The sequence below is a fragment of the Emydura macquarii genome, unplaced genomic scaffold, assembly GCF_026122565.2.
Source record: "Emydura macquarii macquarii isolate MOO-44397 ecotype Brisbane River unplaced genomic scaffold, CSIRO-AGI_Emac_v2 contig_2768, whole genome shotgun sequence".
NCBI lineage: Eukaryota > Metazoa > Chordata > Testudines > Chelidae > Emydura > Emydura macquarii.
Genome location: NW_027132905.1, coordinates 45,807,634 through 45,828,635, shown reverse-complemented (window position 1 = coordinate 45,828,635; position 21,002 = coordinate 45,807,634). Strand labels below are relative to the sequence as shown.

The 21,002-nt window shown below is 45.5% G+C and overlaps 1 protein-coding gene and 1 long non-coding RNA gene across 2 annotated transcripts; one reads left to right on the top strand and one right to left on the bottom strand.

Moving 5' to 3' along the window:
- Positions 1-4,679: 4,679 nt before the first annotated feature.
- Positions 4,680-20,789, bottom strand: PGD (phosphogluconate dehydrogenase). Its single transcript, XM_067567394.1, has 13 exons — positions 20,701-20,789; positions 18,678-18,753; positions 18,015-18,194; positions 17,423-17,488; positions 15,968-16,086; positions 13,599-13,668; positions 12,932-13,066; positions 11,990-12,179; positions 8,961-9,091; positions 7,790-7,923; positions 7,333-7,432; positions 5,472-5,594; positions 4,680-4,968 (listed from the first exon to the last, which is right to left on the bottom strand). The coding sequence occupies exons 1-13, from the start codon at positions 20,706-20,708 to the stop codon at positions 4,849-4,851; spliced, it is 1,452 nt and encodes a 483-aa protein (XP_067423495.1). The 5' UTR covers positions 20,709-20,789; the 3' UTR covers positions 4,680-4,848.
- Positions 14,199-18,195, top strand: LOC137165884 (uncharacterized). The gene is made up of 2 exons (XR_010923515.1): positions 14,199-14,745; positions 17,875-18,195. It is a non-coding gene; the product is annotated as an uncharacterized lncRNA (long non-coding RNA).
- Positions 20,790-21,002: the final 213 nt, after the last annotated feature.

The following is a 21,002-nucleotide window of genomic DNA, read 5'->3' as shown; positions in this document are numbered from 1 at the left end:
AGGCGCTGGGGCGGGGAATGGAGCAAGAGCTGGGGGGGGGGGGGGGGGTGAAAGTGCCCCCAGCTGGGATAGCCACGTTCACTGTGCACCAGCTGTGGTGGTAACTCTGCCCCTCCCGTCAGAGGATGTGGGACACCAGACTCACTACAGGCCCCCAAATCTCAGATCCGGGGCATCCCCACAGCATAACCTGGCCTCTGCTATAGGTGCCTGTGCTGGGGCTTCCTGCACGGGACAGGAAACTGTCACAGAGATGGAGGGACTCTGTGCGGAGGCTTGGGTGAAAGTGGCATGAACCACCCGATTGAATAAATCAGGGACCACCAGAACTAAATGCACAAGTCTCTACAGCTTGAGCTCAAGAGCCCGGCTGTGTTTTGGGGGGCTGTAAGCAGGTTCATACCTTCTATGGATCAGTCACAGAGGGACACATGCAGAGGTGCTATAACCATTTTTAGATGAGAGCCATTGAACCAAACTATAAACTCTGTATATAATGGAAAACACTTCAAGCCAGGGGGTGCAGCAGCCCCCCCCCTCCTAGTTCCAGCACTTATGAGCACGTCACACTCACTAACCACAGGGTTTCAGGACCCCATATGGCTACATAAGAGAACTAACACAGATCTGCCCTCTTATTTTACAGCTCACACCCATATCCAGCGTACATGAATATCAAATGTGAACTAATCACTCTGGATATCACACACCAATGTCCTTTCCACAGGGCTTCATACAGCCTATCACTTTCTGTGATACCATTCTGACTGTAATGGCTCTGCAGGGATCCTGCCCTGGGCTCAGGCAATAGTCAGGTCTGATCCATCTCTATTTCTTATGGCCTAATCCAGAAAGCAAGATAATTTAATTTCTTAATCTCAATTGCAAATGTCTAATCTAATAGTATTATTTAGAATGTTTAAGTTCTTCATAAGGAGACCAGACTCTAGGAAGTTTCTTCTTCAGTCATATCAATTATATTCTTAAGTATGAGTGTTATACTCCTCAGGAACATTTTTGTAAAAAATCCTCTAGCATAATAATCTCTATAGCTATCTAGTCCTTTAAAAATATCTACACAACTCTTGGCTTCAATAATCTATAATAGCAGTACATTTCATAGATTCATTAAGATGCACAGAAATAATTCAGTTTTAAATTTGTTGCGTTACAGTTTCATTTAAGGTAATCTTGTTCTTATATTGAGAGATTAAAAAGGCACACTCAGTTTAACTTCTCTACACCATTTATTATTTTTATACTTCTACTATATCCCCTTTTTCATCTTCTCTTTAAGCGAGTCCTAATTTTTTCAATCTCTATTCCCATTTCAAGTCTTTCCATTTTTGCCTCCTCCTGTTTCCACTGTAAAGCTGTCTTGAGTCAAATACACCTTAATTAGCCACTAGATGTCACCATTTTCCTATGCAATAAGTTTCGGTTATTCCACAACACCATGAATTATTCTCCTTACTCCTGAATTTTCATTTTAAGAAAGCATAAAAGTTATAATGCCGAAAGAAAAGGAACAGCCTTGCCTTACTCTTGGCCTGAGATCCACAGAATTTCTAGCAGTAATGTTCAACATAGGTAAAGTCAGAAATTACAATCCCAAAACAAGCCAAAAGCAGCAGTGTTTTCAAGTTTCAGTTTCCTGCAGTTCATCAGATTGAAAAATTTTACTGCAACATTGTCAGGCTTAGATAGGTTGTGAGGTCTGGCCCTAACTGTCTCATCACATTAGCCATTTCTGAACTGAGGGTATTTCTCTGTGATGGCAGGATCTGAGGTACTTGTGTAAACAGTGTGCTAGATAAAAATGCAGATAATTTTATTAACTATGGAAGTTTAATAAATAATGGTATTTTTTAAAATTGTTGCTGCTGAAATAATGTATCTAAAGTCTTAGAATAGCAACATACAGATCTCTCAAATACCTAGAGGCTGATTGGATTAAAAATGGGATATATTGTTGTATCTCAATCTAACAGTGGTTATGAAACAAATGCTGTATCTTTGCAAGGAGTTAAAGTAGATGACCCTTGTGGTCCCGTCTAACCCTATAATTCTATGAAGCCCTTTGCTCTAGGTCACAGTATTATTATTTAACATGTTTATTACAGTATGCCTAATGGCCAACCAAGAGCAGTGCCCTATTGTGTCCCAAAGTGCTTACAGTCTAAATAGACAATACAGACACAGGGTAGGAAGAGGTATAACACACAAGCAGAGTGAACAATGAGATGTCTGCAAACATTCTTAGTTCCATGTTTGTTTATTTTTTTGGTAGGGAGCAGGAGATTGGTTTAGTTAAGAAGGGAAATGAGCACAGGGCAAGGGACAAAAGGGACAGATGTGGAGAAGCTGAGATGTAGACAGTGTAAGGGAGAGCAGATGGAGGGTTGGAGCAAGCAGCCAGTAAGCACAGGGCAGAGAAAGTCCATTCAAAGATGTAGCTCCAAATGTTCCTGCTTTGTGTGCTTCTGCCTGTACTGGCTGGAGAGTCTTTGGCTGGTGCCTCTGCTGCACACATTGAGGAGGGACAGGCATCACCTGGGTCATAGTGCCCCAAGAATGTGTGGCATCTCCCCTGCACAGTGCCAGACAAAGGGATCTTGGGAGAAGGGTGGTCCTGGCTGTGCCCCCTTTTAACTCCCTATCTCCACTGCAGCAGTCCCTGCTTCGGTGGCTTCTGGCCCTACTTGCTGGGGTGTCTGGCTGGCTCCCGCTTTGCAGCCCACATAGGGGAAGGGGAAGCACCACCTGGGTCCTGGTGCCCCCAGAGTAGGGGGACCAGTTCTAGATCCAGGAGGATGCACAGTTCTGGGTCCACAGAGGTGCTTGGGGGAAAGGTGACCCTGATTGTGCCCCATTTTACCTCCTCCCCCCAATGCAGCAGTCCCTTCTTTGGCTGCATTGGCACTTAATGGATGGAACACGATTCCTCTCTGCAGACCACATTGGGGGGCAGGGAGGGAAGAGAGGAAGGCACTATTATTAGGACCTTGTTAAGGAGACCTGATGAAAATAAATCCTCTTTACAGCCATAGATGAGGGCTAGCTGGTTACATCCTTGTTTTAAATTTTTATTTCTTGGGTGAAGAACTTGACACATTATCACATGTATGCCTGCAGCCCTCACTGCTATGACCTCTCCAGGTCATGTTGATTTTGGTTCTGTCCTGCTGTGCTTTTTGCTACACCCTCTGATCTGGTGTCCTCTGTAAATTGGATTTACACCAAAGAAACACAAGGCAAAGTAAGAAAGTAGCCACAGCTATGCAGGTTGCAGAGAAATATGTAGTTGGTCAAGGAAACCTCTGCAAAAACCTACAGCAAGTCCTGGCTACAACACTAGCAGGAAGTGTCACTGCTTGAAGATGCTTCATCCCTGTGACAGAAGCAACAGCAGATAGGCCACCATACTGTAATGATGGGTGCCATAAAAGAACCTAGATAAATTACTGGAACACAAGGAAGTGATCCATAGAGCAATTTAAGAACCACTGCCTTAGGTACGCGTGTCCAAACATTCAGTAGTGTAGTTTCAAACAATGATTACACTGGGAGTTATGGTACCCCAAATACCTCATACAACTCTAGTTATAGGACTGGCTACCTCTCTATCACTGATGAACGTATCAACACCAGTATTCAACAGATGATCAAATAGAAAAATAAAGTAGCATTTGTTCCTGCTCCCCAGAAGACTGTTACAGCTCAACAGAGCTATAATGAGATTACAAACTATGAGCCAAATCCTGTCCCCCACGCTCATGTTATAAACATACAACTAGAGAAGAGATTGTTTCTCACTGTGTTCAGACAGTGCCCAGCACAATGGGACTCCAAATCCTGAATGGAGCATCCAGGCATTAAATACTAAGAATAGATGGATAAGATTAGGGCAATTTCAGATAAAAACTGAAAAAACCCTGTCCACACTGAAATTATTATAGAGTGCTGGAAAATGGTTCCCTGGAGAACTATGCTTGACAGCCATTTCCCAAGATGGTTATGACTAGCACAATTAAAGCTGCAGAGTGCACTTGGGGGGCACTCCAATTGCAGGTGATTGCAAACAAATGGGATTTTCTCATGCCCATTCAGTTATCGCCACTTCCTGCAATTCATCTGGCAAGATCTTGTTTTGTACAATTGAATTCCTAGAACTTAAAATGCATGCTGCCATTCCTAAGAGGATGCTTTCACTGGACTCTAATCTCTTGATAGTCATAGGGACGTTTAATTGACGGATGCCTTTGGCTGAAAGCCATTATGTGCCTTAACAGAAATAACCAATATGGGCAAGGTATGCCTGTAAGAACCCTGCACAAAGCTTTCAACACTTGGCAAAGGTAGAGAAAGAGTTTATGCTTTAAAATAAGACCTGTAGAATCAAGATCTTGCCTGCTCTTAATGGACATTAATTATCTCCCTCCGCCGTTGTACAGTGATGTTCTGCACGGATGGTTTGCCATCAATGGTTTGCCACCCTCCACCTATGAGGTGGCAGCATTTCAGTCTCTCTTTATCTATATGGTTAGTGAAGCTCTTAAGGCCCATGTACAATAAGAATACGAAACATGAATGGGGTATTAAATGTGTTCCATGAACAAACACACATTTCTGGTCATCTGACCCAAGAGAGGGGAAAGCAGGAAGAGAAGAAAAGCCCATCATACATTTATAAGTGAGTTTATTTGCCTTCCTTACAAGACATATACGTACAAGTTATTATAAAAGTGTCCAGACAAATTCTAGCCAAATGCAGTATAAGCAAAGGGTTGCCAGCAAGAGGAATGTCTCAGGTCTACAGTATCTTGGCTTCCAGATAAAATATTTCCACTAGGCATTGTAGGATGAAGAGGACACGTTTCCACCATGACCCGTCCAGTTAGTATGGATAAATTCTCCTGGTTTCGATAATAATTCATAGGTATGAGCACCAAAGTAATCACGTTGTGCCTATAAGGAGAAACACATCGGAGCAACACATTCAAATACCAATGTCACTGAGGTATTGCACCTTACATTCCACCTCTGTATGTAGATACCTATTTAGGTTCTCATACCAAGCCCATTGCCATGGTATTTGAATGACACACATTTTAAAAGAAAGGTATGGGATTTGGGGCAAATCTTATAATATGAACATGTCTGGAATGTACATGTGATCTGTTATATGATAGCAAAATCTTCAGAAAAGCAAATTCATACTGGAGAACACAAGCAGGATAAGGGGAGAGAGAGAAGTAACCTGACTGCACAACATTTTATTGCCATCAAAGTGTGAGATAATTTAAGATTTCAGGGCGCGAAGCCAGGAACAACACACAAAAGAGGTGGCAATACAGCAGAAAGGCTTCTTGCAGATGATCCTTCACAAACTGATGCTGTTTTGGGGTTTTTCCCCCCCTTGAGTTGGAATTTTGCCTCACAGGTCTCAGTGTGGGGTCTTTGGTGCTTACCTGAATAAGGTTAGCTGGCAGCATCTCATGCCTGTACCCATCATAAAAGGAAAGTGCTGTGGTGAAGCAGGGCATTGGGATGCCAATCTGGACTCCAGTGCTGATCACACGTCGCCAGGAGTCCTGGTGGAGAACAAAGAGAAAGAAGGAAACAGATCACTGCTTAGCCAGCAGCCTGTATAACTACAGCAGAAAATATTGTCTAACGGTGTTTGCCAATAGGGACCTATCACATTGGATCAAGCGAGCAGATTTTCCAGTCAGTATACATAAACCAAATCAGTCCAGTGTGCTGCCCCGCAAGACAGAATTAACAAACAAGACACACACAGTAAAAGCACAAACACATATTGTATGTACAATCAGATCTAAAACTCAGGCAGAAACTGCTCTTTTTCATATGCCAGGAGAACAAATTCCAAAGAAAAGAATATAATAAGCAGAACACTGAGCAAATACAGCGTTTTTGGTAATCCTAATGAAGAAGGGCACAGTGATTGCCCCAGGACGTAAGGGGCCAGCAGATCGCTTCAGAAAGGTATATATACACAATTTTTTGTCTCAGCATTACATCTGATTTAGTAAAGTGCATAGGATATTCAGCTTTGAATAGAATTGAGTCATTCCACTTGAATAATAAAATGACTTCACTGTCCAGACAGACAGAAAATCTGTTTATAGTTCTAACTGGACTCATCTCCTGCCCAGATCAGAACACTTTATTTGGACAGTCCTAGGTCTACTGACTGAAGAGCCGAGTACATTGCTGGTTCTATGCTTTTACATACAGTAATAACAGCAGAATTTTTTAGCTACATAATTGTAATACAAACTCTGCACAGCAGGTCCGTTCCAAGGCACAAGGCATTATACAGTTGTGAGAATTAGGTTTCACCTTGTGAGACAAAAACATGTTTCTAGGACCACAATTCTTCCAAACTACTGCAGTCCTGTCTGAGGATTTCACATGAAAATGGAGTGGGCAAGTTAATAGTTACTAATGGAGCTCCTAGGATAAGGAACTGGTTGAATGAGTGTCAGTAAATTAAATTTTAGAAACTGATGAATCATAGTAGCTGAGGGTGAACTAATGTGAATTAAGGGCAAAGCTAAAAAGAACTGATTATCTGTTTGTCTGTATATTACTTCTGGGGAGATCATATTAATACTTTGTGACATTCAAGGAGACGTGTGTTACATTTGACACTTTATGACAAGTCTAGTGCAGTACATCAACACCTCCAATTCCTATTGTCTAGGGAGAGTGCAATTCAGCTCAGCTGTTGATACATTTGGATGTCAAAATTATAGGGCAGTACTTTATCATTACAATTCAACTCGCTCCCCTCTTTTCCCTTATTTAGATGTAATACCTCCATCTTTCTGATGAGATGGAAATGAAAGGTCTTGGCTTTATGTGGACATTTTTACAAGAGTGTGGGTGTTAACCTTGTTGTCCAGGCCAAAATCTAATTTGGATAATTACATTTTGCCTCACTACAGTTAACATAGTGCAGTTTCAACTGGCCATGATAATGTTTCACTTTCTGTTTAGCATTACCACTATATACAATGTAGAAGGGATGGCATGTTCCACTATGGAGATGCTGCATTTCAGCAGCGGATGAATGATTCCTAAATGCATACTTTGCACATGTGTGCACACACACACAATCCCAAAATGCTTTAGGATTACCTAAATCTCTTTGGGATTAAGAGTGTTATATAAGAGAGATTTTAAAGACTCCCTCTCTGCTCTCTCTCTTTTTGGTGCTAACCACATTGTGGAAGGGGTGTTTTGAGGGACAATGTAATAGGTTTGTAAATTGTTGCCTTTGTGTTCTCCCTTCTTGAGACACACCTGACAGTCCTCCACAGCCTTCTTAAAGAAGTCGTCCAATAGCAGGTTTTGGAGATCAGGGTTTCGGTCAAAAGCATCTTTGATCTTCCCCAGGAATGCACTAAACAAGACAGACACAAAGCTGGAATTACATATCAGTAGTGGAAGCTGTGGATGGCCTAGAATCCAAAGGGCTAAGAACTGGGATTTGACAGGCAGCCAGTAAGACACAGCGTTTACATATCTCAGCCAATCAACAGATTCCAAACACCAAAACCTACAGACAAAGGACAAAGTGAAAAAATGAAAAGGTCAGCAGTGGCTGAGCAACATATAAACTTGGCATCAGGTTGCATGAGATCCAGTGTTGAAATAAGGCATCATCATCCCAGTATTATGAGATCTCTGAGTGGGCCAGTCCAGCACTGGGTAAACCAAACTGCGCTGTGGTCAGCATTCTCTGCCCAAGTGCTCTTACCTTCTGATGATGCAGCCTCCCCTCCACATCAATGCAATGCCACCATAGTTAATTGTCCAGCCAAATTCTTTGGCTGCCTGTCTCAGCAGCATGAAACCTTGAGTATAGGAGATAATCTTGGAGGCATAGAGTGCCTAGAGAGAGAAATCAGATTTAGGGAGGCAGCCCACAAACTCTGATGGAAGAACTTTACAATCCGATCCACAAGCAGAGTACACAAGTCCCACTAAGGTCCGTTTCAGGGCGACACTCCAGTCATTTGTAAGAAACGCACTTCCTGGATTCCAAACACTCCTAACTACTACCCTGATGGTCTAAGCCTTTTCAATCTCACAGTTCAAAAGAATGTATTTGATCCAGGTCAATAGGTACTTGACAAATCTCTCTCCTATGCAGTTCTAATGGCTGACAAAAATATCACCATTTTTCTGTGTTAGTGCTACCCTGATTTATTACTTGAACATGAAGAAAAGATATAGTGAAATCCTACTTAGTTTTAGTCAGGATTGTGGTTTTGCTTGTTTTTTTGGGCATCTATCTATTCCAGTAGTTCCCCTAGAATGAATGGGTGCCACAGAAAGAGACGCTGCTAAAAGAGCAAGTAAGTACTTTTCCCTTAATCCAGATCACGCTCAGGAACACATACATACATCTTTTTGTTTACTTTTATTCCCTGAGCCTTTTGCCAAGCAGATTTTCCTTCAATAATAAATATTTTGCACTTCTCTAACACATTCCATCTGAGAAGCTCAATGTGTTTTATAAGTGTTATTAAATGTAGTCTCAGCAAAGTGAAATAGCATCTCTATTATACAGATGAGGAAATGGAGGCACAGAAAGGTGATGTGAATTGCCCAAGGTCACACACCGAGTCAGTGACTAGACTGGGAATACCAATCTTATGCCTGTACCACCCTTCATCCCAACTAGGATCTTTCTCTGGTTCATGAACAAGTTTCCCACTAACCATATTTTATTGCATCTCAGTTGGCACACAGTGGGAGAAATAGGCAAGCCATGACAGGAGGTGGTCAAGAGCAGTCTCCAATGGCTGGAGACATGGAGAGCACTGCCAGCACATGTTCTATTCAGAATCCCTGTCACACGGCATCCAAGCTCACTTTGTCCCTGCAGTTCTAATGCAGAGCTCTGGCTAGAAGCCCTGACTCACCTTGCGAATATCTTCCAGAAACGCCTTCTTGTTCCCACTGAACTGAGTCATTTTGGGCCCATCCAACCGTTTGCTGGCCTGTACCCTCTCATCCTTGAGGGAAGACAAGCACCGTGCAAAGACTGCCTCACCTTTACCCAGAGAAGGAAAGAGAAGATATTTAGCAAGCACAAGCCAAACACGGAGGTCTTTTCAGACTATCACATGCAGAGTCAAGGCATGGGGACAGGGGTGTATAGAGATGGGATGACTTCAGCAGATCACAGTGCCATGCAAGGAAGGCCAGGTTTAGGCATGACAGCAGGACTACCACTGTCCATAACAAAGGGAATTTCTTCTGTCTACAGAAAGAGGACCTTTTATTGAGAACACACTGGCAGCTGATTCACAGTGTGGGGCTGAGAGTCCACAACCTAATCTAGCCAGAGAACTCATGTTCAATAAGGGATCACCAGAAATGGAGAAGTCGGGATCTAAAAATAGCAGAAAGTGAGGGGTGGAGGAGGAGAGAGGGGACTTGAGTGGAGAATATCCCACACTATGAGATCTGGAGCTTCCAGGGCACCATTTATGTAGGTTTTTGGAAGAATTATTTGAATGTCAGGAAGGAGGGATCGATCAGTCAGGAGCACAGCCACTGAGCTAAAGCAGTTTTGGGCTGCACTGGCTGGTTTGACTCAGTGTTCTTAAAACTACATAAGGCATCTATCACATGACAGGGATCCTGGACAGAAATAATCAATGTTTCCTTATTTGTGAAAGAAACTTCAATCTTTTGATCTCGGTTTCCCTAATCCATAAAATATGGAAAATTCTGTATCATAATATATCTTAGGGAGAGTGGGGTTAGGAGACATAATACCTGCACAGTGCTTTAAAGGTGAGAAGCACTTACACAAATACCAAGTATGATGCACAATAACTGGATGTACTGTTCTAAGAAATCCTCAACACATACAAAAATGCTACAGACAAATCTACTTCATAGGGGGAAGTGAAAATGTGTATCCGGTAAGACCTTCGTTCTGGACTCAGAGACCCATGCAAGAGTCATACAACATCACTAAGCAGGGTAGGAAGCTGCATTCCTCAGAGTGCTATAGAAGCAAGCAATATTATCAACTGGTGCATGGATGCCAGAACCATGAACTCTTGTCCTGGCAGTTAAGTAAAGGCAGAACCCCAGCTATGTCACTTTAAAGTGCATTTATTTGTAATTTAAGTCTGTACAGGTATTCAGGGAAGGAACTGGGAATTTAAACAGTTTCTTTTACTTTTTAACACAGCATTTGTGCTCACCTTCAGAAGACAGAAATATGAAAACACATAAGACTTTCCTTCTCCCTTTACAATGAATCTCCAGTGACAAAAAAGCCTCTCTTTCATACTCCTGTGAATGAGTCATAGGTTTGCACAGGACTTCCCTGTGGTAGGCTATCATACTTTATCACAATCAGAACTAGCCACTCCTTTTCATTCTTGCTCAACCCATTTCCTTCTGCATTGCTGTAGAGGGAGCATGACTCTATGATAGCAGGGAGAAAGCTGCAAGTCACTCTGATGCAAGGAGAAAGATGTAGCAACTGCACTAACAACTTCTGTATTTGCACAAGGGCTGTTGTGAAGCGCTAACTCCACAAGCCACTCCTATACCACAGAATTATATTCGGGAAATGCCTCCACCCTTGATCCTTGCAGAAACAGGAGCCCAAGCAAGGGAACATTACTGAGCAAATGGAGAACATAAGTTAAAAGTAAATAAAGTTCTGAGAGATTAAAGCTTTGGTACAATATTTAAATTATTGACCAAATAGCAGCATCACCCCTACTTTTTAAAGATGTTTTTTGTTGCAGTGTAGCTTCTTCAATAAACTGGATTCAGCTGGTTACAGAGGGAGCAATCAGTACAGTTAATCTTCTAACACAAGGTGGCTTAGTAAAACGACAAGGAAGAGAAGAGGAGGTGGGAAGGAGAGCAGGAAAAATAAAGAAAATTCTGACAACAGATGGAACCTCTTAACTCACTTTCCAAAGTTAAAGTCCATACTAGAGCTTGTAGCATGAATATCACAGCTATGCTCGGAAATGATGCTCGAGACAACCATTGGTGGTAGGTGGATAATTATGCGGGTATGTGCATATGTGGGGTGGCTACTTCTCTGGCACACTTTAAGGGCCTGCCCCCAAGTCAATGGAAAGATTCCCAGTGACCTCAAGGGGCTTTTGGTCAAACCCTAGGCTAACCAAGGCAGTTTAAAAAAAAATTATGTTCACATTGTATAGAGAAACCTTGCAAACCTGGAACATACAACCATGCAGCCATGTCGGAACACAGCAGACGATGTTTCTGGCAGACAAAGGCTTGAAATCCATTTTCAAAGACAGTTGGTGTTAGTGCTGTTCAAGCCATAGTGTGGGCAAAGACCCAAGAGTCTCTGTCTAGTCAGATCGACCCTGTGTCGCTTGAGCTATGCTAAAACTCTCGCATGGAAATGGGGGGGAAGAAAGTTACATGGATGGTGGAAAAATAATTCCTGCATCTTCAGAAAGATGCAAGTTTGTATAAAGCTGAAGCATAATAGGTGTTTCTTATTCCACACATTCTCAAGGCTGTGATAGGACTCGGCACGGGGGTGGGTTGGAGGGGATAGATTGGTTCTGCACCGTTCTCAATAACCTAGAGTGGTAGGTATTAAAAAACCTTCTCCCATGTCTTGGTCTGGCATGGAGTCACCACCAGATAAGGAACTAGCAAATATCATGGTGGGGGGCAAAGAGGTGTTGACAATACAAGGAAGGACAGAGATGATTAGGGAGAATTCCCACAGAAGATAAGTGAAGAGCAGGGAGTAGTTTGCCTCACTTTCAAAGGGCAGAAGGACCTTAACTGTTAGATCAGGGATAGCAAAGACAGAAGCACCTTCATTATGGGCTTTATCCCCTCTTCTGCTAAGTGTGCCATGGATGACATGCTGTTAGACCACTAGAACAACAGACAGCGATATCAGTCAGACTAACAAGTCAGTTACCGATGAGTGTGACAGGAACTCCATATTCCAGGGCTGAGATGGCTGTCCACTTCCCAGTGCCTTTTTGACCTGCGCTGTCCTTGATCTTTGGAAGCAGGTGTTTGCCATCAGAATCCCTGAATTTGAGGATGTTGGCTGTGATTTCAATCAGGAAAGAGTCCAGCTGCGTCTTATTCCATTCTCCGAACACCTTGGCGGAGAAATCAACAAGGGGATTGCAAGAGGAATACTCACACTAGTTCAAATTACCAACATCCCTTCAAACACACTGACGATCTTAGCGCCTTTGCCAGGCAACTGCTCAACAGCCCAGAAGAGGAACTAGCATGTTCCCATGTCAGAGGTACCCCAAGTGCATTAAGTTACAAAGCAGCCATCTTCAAACAGAAACATACAGGCATATTCTGGCCTGATACTACAGTCTTGAGCCCTATGGGAAGTGGAAATGCCTCATTCCATGACACCACACTCTTAGCCCTTTGAATATTTATGGCACATCTCAAGATTAATCAGGTCTTTGTAAGGATCATCTACTCATACTATTGAATCCCACACAGTTTTAAGGTTTCTCTCTGACCTACGTTACTGACTCATATGGAGGAGGTTCATTAAGCTTCTTCAGCCCAAGTCAAAGAATGAGGAAGCAGTGAGCAGAAACACTTCAAACTCCTCCAAGACAGATTCCTTCCAAGGATAGGAGGCACACGAGGAATGAAATATCTGAAGCAATTGTCTAAAAATGTTCAATTTTAAGACCCACTTCAGTTGGTGCCCATGAACGTCGCCCCACTGGCCCTAACAGAAGATCTGGTAGCGGATTTTGCTACAGACATTAGATATGCTCCATCCTAATTGCCTTCAAAGCAGAGCAGTTACCTGCTAGGGCTCAGGGCAGAGGTGAAATAGAGGGGACGGGAGTGGGGAAGAGAGGTTGTGGCTCACCGTTGCCATCTCGTTCTGTTCCATGCCCAGAATATCCTTCATCAGGTGGTAGGCCTCGCAGATCAGCTGCATGTCTCCATATTCAATCCCATTGTGCACCATCTTCACAAAGTGCCCTGCACCTTCTTCTCCTACCTGCCAACGAGACATCACAGGCTGCCTTCAGAGACACTGCAGCCACCGCTATTAAGTACCTGCCCATAATTTCCCTTTACTTAGTACAGCTTAGTGAGTTTACTACTGGGGAAAGGCACCCTGGACACACCAAGCCTCTGTTTGTCTGCAGATACAGCAATGGCAGCTTCCCTCGCATCGCCCCAGCAATGTGCCTTACCTGGTATGAGAGTTTATTTCTCTCCAATCCATTCCTTCCTTGGTCTCTGCTGAGACTGTTAAAAAGGGAAATATCTGTGATGGTGGTTTCAGTGCTGTGAACATGGGTCCACCAGGGAGTGGGCAGACAGCATGTGAAAGGTGAAGTACCACAGAACAGCAAATCTGTACTGGGTGCAGCAGACAGAAGGATCAGTGCACAAAGCAGCCCTGCTTTGTTGAAGGCTACATTTCTAGTGTTTGTAACAAGCACACACACAGATTGCAGTGGCCTAACTCCCAAGCAATGGATCTAACCACAGTCCAAGGTATATCAGTGTCAGTTAGTACTTGCCCAGTCACAACAGGGTTCCCCAGTTTTCACTTTAGCAGCGATGCTTTGAAATATCTCCTTGATGTGGGGCCTATGGAGAGGAATGAGAAAGACAACTTCATTAATGATCTGGAGGATGGGGTGGATTGCACCCTCAGCAAGTCTGCAGATGACACTAATCTGGGAGGAGTGGTAGATACACTGGAGGGCAGGGATAGGATAGAGTGACTTAGACAAATCAGAGGATTGGGCCAAAAGAAATCTGATGAGGTTCAACAAGGACAAGTGCAGAGTCCTGCACTTAAGATGGAAGAATCCCATGCACTGCTACAGACTGGAGACCGACTGGCTAGGCAGCAGTTCGGCAGAAAAGGACCTGGGAGTTACAGTGGACAAGAAGCTGGATACAAGTCAACAGTGTGTCCTTATTGCTAAGAAGGCTAACGGCATACTGGGCTGCATTAGTAGGAGCACTGCCAGCAGATTAAGGGAAGTGATTATCCCCCTGTATTCGACATTGATGAGGTCTCATTTCGAGAACTGTGTCCAGTTTTGGGCCCCTCACTACAAAAAGGATGTGGACAAATTAGAAAGAGTCCACTAGAGGGCAACAAAAATGATTAACGGGCTGGAGCACAAGACTTATGAGGAGAGGCTGAGGGAATTAGGCTTGTTTAGTCTGTAGAAGAGAAGAATGAGGGGGCATTTGATAGCAGCCTTTAATTACCTGAAAGGGAGTTCCAGGGAAGATAGAACTGGGCTATTCACAGTGGTAGTAGATGACAGAACTACGAGCAATGGTTTCAAGTTCCAGTGGGGGAGGTCTAGGTTGGATATTAGGAAAAACTTTTTCACTAGGACAGTGGTGAAGCACTGGAATGGGTTACCTAGGGAGGTGGTGGAATCTCCATCCTTAGAGATTTTTAAGATGTGGCTTGACAAAGCCCTGGCTGGGATGGTTTAGTTGGGGATGGACCTGCTTTCAGACTAGATGACCTCCTGAGGTCCCTTCCAATACTAATCTTCTATGTTTCTATGAATTCAGCAGTCGCGCAGAAACATGCAAGAGAAAATTTATCGATGTCCTGCTGCCACTGTAACTCACTCACAGGCCAGATGGGAAGAGGGAATGTGGTTACCAGACATCTCCATCAAAATCAAGATAAAGGTAAAATGCCTCCAGAATTAACTACCACATGCAGGAAATAGCAAACAGCACAAGCTGTGTATTTATACAGCACCTTGTAGAGGAGGCCATCAATGCACTTTACAAAGATGGCAACTATTATCCCCTCCATTTTGCAGATGGGGAAGCTGAGGCAGAGATAGATTGAATGTCATGCCCAAGTCACACAGAGCCTGAACAGAACCAGATTCTCTAGCTTGCAGCCCTACACACTAACTACAATATCAGTCTCAGCTAATTCGGAAGGAGAGAGGAAGGAGGCTTAATGAATGTTACATGGGAAGTTGTGCCAAGCAGATAAGATGGCATGGAAAAAACGTTGAGTCAGGAGCAGGTGAAAGGGGCCACCAGGAGAGGAGCATGAGCGGAGCAGGGATCCAGGTGCAGGAAGAGAGAAGGACAGCGTTCTAGGTGGGGGTGGAAGAAACAAGCGGCCTTTACCCAGGTGTTCAAGATGTAAAGAAAAGCAGAAATTACTTTTGTTGTTGCCAACTTGGCACCATCAAGTTGGGACAGGCCAATCTGAAAGGTAAAGCTAGTGCTAAGTGACAGGACTTTTCAGTTTCTAAAGCTGTCCTTTCCTTGTGTCAAGAATAAGCACAGAAAACAAAATGTCTCTTTAGATATACAGGAAAAAGTCACTAGGGACAGATCCCAAAACGACATTGCTGCACTGCCCCTTCCAGTGATGTGGGGGTGGGAGGAACTGAATTGGGACCCATGACTGTGTGCAAGAATTCATGCATCCTGTAATAGTTCGGAGACACTGAAGAGCAAACTAAGCCTCCTTTGAGGTATAAATCACTGCCTGCTCTTGTTGCTGCCCATGTTATAACTAGCAATTTCCCAGCTGGCACTGAGTCCCAAAAGAGTCAAATAAAGATCACTGGTATCTTTGGTCAGGTTCTCCGTTCTCCTCTTCCCCCCCCCACAACTGTGCCCTATACCTTTGGTGCATCCACCTACACACCACTGAGAAAAAAACTGGGTAAGCCTTGCCTGCCACAAATTGCCATGACTACCTGTGACTTCTGCTGGGCTGAGAAGTCCTGAGCCCCCAGGACAGGAGACACAGAAGTGTCTCTTGATATATACATACCCCCACCCTCTCCAGTACCCTCTCCCCCCAACATCCAGAGGAGACTTTGTTATTTCATGACCAGTCAGCAAGAGGAGCTGGTTGGAGGAGGAGATCTACACTTACCAAGCCTCTTTGTCTCCTCCTGGCATGAGTGAGGGTCCGTATCTGGCGCCATCCTCTCCCCCACTAACACCGCTTCCTACATACAAGATGCCCTTTTCCCGGAGTTCTTTACAGCGCCTCTGAATAGGAGAGAGAGAGAAATATTATTCAACAAAAGCTTTTCTGAAACAGAAGAGGGAGAATCCTGCATTTTATTCCAAGCACTCATGGGTTCAGGACAGAGCCAGGACACAGAGGGCACCATTTGCACCCAAAAATATTTTTCTCTGTTCTGCTTTGGACATGATGTACATGGCATCAAAGAGGAACTTACACAAAGGCTGCACTTTGAATGTTAGGAAACTTCCCCTTGCTCATGGGTCCTTGCAAAGAGAAGATAAGGATTTGGCTCTGTGTGAATGTAAATGTCACATGTTGGCAAATGGAATGCTGGGGTTGTAAAGGCTCAGATGCCAGGTGATACATGCTGAGTCCAAGGGTTGGGGATGGGAGGATGAACCCCAAGAGGAACCAAAGAGCCCATTAGACCGAGAGAAAGAACACTCCACAATGGACACTGCTGCACTCTCAATGTGAGATGGGCCTGGTCTAGCGACCTGAGCTCAGGACTATGAGCCAGAAATTCCTGAATATTCATCCTGACTATGACACTGGTTTCTTCTGTGGCTTCGGGCAAGTCACAAGCTCTCTGCCTTGGTTTCTTTATCTGGGATGATATCAACCTCCCTCCTGGGGCAAAAAGGCATCATTGAGAGAATTAATTCACATTTGTGAGGTGCTCTGAGATGCCCATGTGAAATAAACGAGCTAATGCTAATGTCATGTCCAGAGTTTAACAGGTCTTCTTTGTTCCACAAACAATATAACAGGAACAACTGACTGACTCAATGCATGTCAGGTATTCATTACCAGCACAGCTATCTCTTGGCACATGGCAGTTTTAGCAAAGTGAATTATTCCTGTACCATTCCCATGCTCATGGTATACATGGCCAATGGAATGGCACCAATACGGCCCATCAGCATATGTTCTATCACCTCATGTTCCTGTCAGACGACAGCTCTGCTGTAAGTCTCCTGGCTTCCTCAACTCTCCTTGACAAGGTTTGAGACTGTAGAGCGCCAGAGATTAGAACAGATGCATTTTTCAAAGGGGCTTCATTCGAATAAGGCCAATGTTTTTATTGCTATATTTCTGGACACAAACATACTCCTTTCACAGGTCTGCTCTTACAATAAGGATTTAGCTCCTAACACAGCTCTTTAACAGGTTTGTCAGTAAGCGGGCTCCACTGCAGACAGAATTTGATTTGGTTTCCCCCAAATAGGAGAGTAAAAGGCATCCATGTATATAGCAATCCAGATTCACCCACTCCTGGGAGGACAGAACCACTATCAGGGCATTCTCAACCATTCACCTAGGGGAAGGAGGTCTAGAAGGCAGCATCAGGCTTACCGTGGTGTCCCTGTACTCAGAATTTCCTCCATCAATTATGATGTCTCCAGCTTCCAGCAATGGCACCTGCAACCAGAAAAGAAAATCAATCGGCATTATTATTTGGTCCATATAGGAAAAACTCAGAACTGACCTGCAGTTGAGTTCCTGAAAGGTCAGAGTGAACTCATCACAACCTGTCCCAGATGGTATTGTTCTAATCCCAAGCAACCCCCTTTATACGGGCCAGATTCATAAGGGCTCATCACTAGATGGGGCTCCTCAACAACAGAATCCAAAGACTAATACAAGGGGAAGGCTAAGTGTGTGGGTTTTCCCCATCTATAAAGTGGAGACATTACCATATCCACTTGGCAGTACTTAGTGTCTGTCAAGCCCTTTGAGATGATTCTGTAACAAACCAACCCAACCTTTATTTTAAGGCATTCTTCTAACTACTTTAATCCCCACAGGTTCTCATATGCAAGTGCCTGTCAACAATGCCAAACTAGCAGTCTGTGAGATTCTCTCTGCAACAGTGTGGAGGCGAAGCTGGCACAGGGGCAGCAAAGAACAGGGGGCTAATAGCAGCTAGGAAAGAAACTATCCTCACCAGACTTTTGATGAAGTCATCCACAGCACTTCCAGCCTTCACCAGCAAGATGATCCGACGGGGCTTTTTCAGCTTGGAAACCATCTCCTGCAGGCTGTGAGCCCCAATCACTTTGGTTCCCTTGGCCTCATTGTCCAGAAAGGCATCCACTTTGGACACCGTCCTGTTAAATGCACAGACCTGGGAAAGCAAGAAACCCTATCTGTGACACCTTCTAACATGATGTTGTCCATATCAGTCAATTCAGCTGGCTAGCTCCAGCACTATACACTACTCTCCTGCTTCCACCCTTCAAAAGTTCACGTCAGTGATACTCCTGCAACTTTGGTGTATGTCTTTGCGTTGGGTTCAATTGCTAACAGGATGTTCCAAGTGCAAGTGCAATTGCAACCTCCAAAGGACGGCTCCATTTGTGATCTTAATTTCTGGCTGGACACAGATGAGTGCAGCCCTCTCCCCCCAACTAAAGGATTAATTCCTTTATGAATCAGGATGAACAGCAACAAAGGCTGTAATTAAAGGGAAAGAATCTGAATCAACACATTGTTCCTTTCACTGTTCATATACACCACCTCCCACACAAATTAAACTGCCCAGCTGCTGCTCTTGGACACTAGGGATTCAGCCCTTGGGAAAGACAGTTCCCCAATTTCCTTCACTCACCACAAAGCCATGGTCATTCATGTTTAAAATCAGGTTCTGACCCATTACAGCCAGTCCGATCAAAGCAATGTCAGCTCTGGAAAATAGAACAACACGCCAATATCAAAAAGATTCCAATTGTCATTAACAATGATCCTTTCATGGTCTACACCAGGCTATTTTGGTTTCCTGCACTGTTCAGTGAACCTGGTGCTGGTGCGAGGATACACATATGTTGCAGAGCACCTTATAGAATAGCACACTGCTCTTGTAAAGCCCACAAAATTAACTGATTCTGTTCTCAGGCAAAGACAGTGGAGAGGTGAACACAGCAGAACTCCCCAAAGTGTAAATCAAGTGATCTTGAGCGGACAGGATCCCTTCTCAGCTACCAAGGCAAACAAGCCCTGGGAGGGAGAGAAGGAAAATACTTCCTCCTGCAAAGCAGCTAAAGAGGAGGGACAGGGAGTGGAGGAGTAAGAGATGATACTGTGCCAAACAGAGTCAGAGTGAGTAGCACAGCACCCAACACAGAGCTGGAGTGCTCACGCTGTGGCAGTGCAGCTCTACCCATTGACACTGTGTCAGACATAACATCCGGACATCACTTTACATTTCCGTATTTCGCTGCTTCTCCAGCGGGTGACAAGGAGACTCTTCAAGGCTGGTATCACTGCCCCAGCAGGGGTGGGTGGGGGAATGAGAATAGTGCTGGAGACTGATTTAAAAGGAGTTAATGGGGACATAAAGGGCTGATACAAGGAGAAGCACAGCTCCCATCCCTGTTTCAGGATGACAGGACAATCAATACCACAGTTTAACAGGGTCAGGGCTCCACACCCAGCAGCACCTGGATTTTGCCTCAGGCCTCTGACACAGCACATCCATCCACTTCAGCTGACAGAAATCCAACTCACTGAGCCACCTGGTTATCCAAAGGTCACATCCTCCCTCCCCAACCTCCTGTGGTTTACTGCACAGGATACTGAAGAAAGAAATGGGGAGGAGTTGCCAGAGCCACCAACTTCCCCAAGGTCTGCAGGTTAGAGATGAGATACCTTATACAGAGACAGACTTCTGTGCAGAAGGCTTCCTATGCATAACATCACCTGCCTGTCCCCTCTTCACCCAGCCAGGAACCCTCTCTCTCTCCCATCAGCTTGTTGGCACACCTGATTATCCATTTGTTTTAGGAGTCATCCTGTTCCCTCCCCAGACCTCTGAGGCTAATAATTAAAGGTAGTACTGCATATTCTAGAGCAGCGGTTCTCAACCTTTTTTACCCGAGTACCTCTCGGGTCAGGTACAGTCAGGTCACGAAAAAAAAAAGGGGGGGGGGGGACTTTCGGCGGCGGCGGGGTTACAATGCCCTCCGCCGAAACCCTTCCGCCGTTTGCCCATCCCAGCCCACAGCAGCCAGTGTCTCCTGGGCACCCCCGGGGGGGGGGGGGTGGGGGGCGGCTCGGGTGGGTCACAGCCGCAGCGAGGCGGTGCCAGTCTCCGCGGGGTGGGGTGCGGGGCAGACGCTGCTCTCCTCAGCCCCCCCCGGAGAAACAAACGGACGCACAGACTTTAAGCCAGCCGGGCCCACGGTGACCCCTAGTCGCTGGTTTTTAACCTGGGACCCGCAGCCCGGCTCCAAGATTTCCTAAAAGGGGCCGCGCCTTCGCTCCACGGACTGGACGCCCCTGTTCCAGCCCGCCCGCCCCCGGGCCCGCCCCCGCCCCTCAACCGGACAAGGGCGGCACCTCCCTGCTCTGCCCGTCTGGCCCCTGCTCCGCGGGGGAGAGGCAGGGACGAGCGGGTCATTCCCCGGTCATCGCTCCGCCGGCAACCAGCCAGCCCAGCGCGCTGCAGGGCCAGGCCAGGCGCTTCCCCGCCGGGGCCAGCTACAGACCAAGAGTCCGGCCCGAGCGCCCCGCCCGGCTGCGGGTCAGGCCGGCTTCACTCAGGGGAGGCTCCGCTCCCTGCGGCCGCTAGCAGCCGGGTGGGTTCGTCTCCGCCCGTCCCCAACCATCGCCTCAGGCCAGGCCGCAGGACTCACTGGGCCATGGCGGCGGCGGCTCCCTTCCCTGGTGCGGACCGGCGGTGAGGTGACTGACTGCGGACCGACTCACTCTGGGAGGAAGCGGCGGCGCGGCCAAACTGCTGTCCTCACCCCCCAGCTCCACTCCCATTGGCCCAGACTACGGGCCCGCCCTCCTCTAGCTCCGCCCCCTACTTATGGGCTGATGGCTCAGACAGGCCGAGCAGAGCGCCGAACTTATCACCCTTTAAAGGGGCAGCAGCAGACTCCACCTGCAAGGTGTTAAGAGCGAGAGGGGTGGGAGGTAGGAGGCTGGAAGG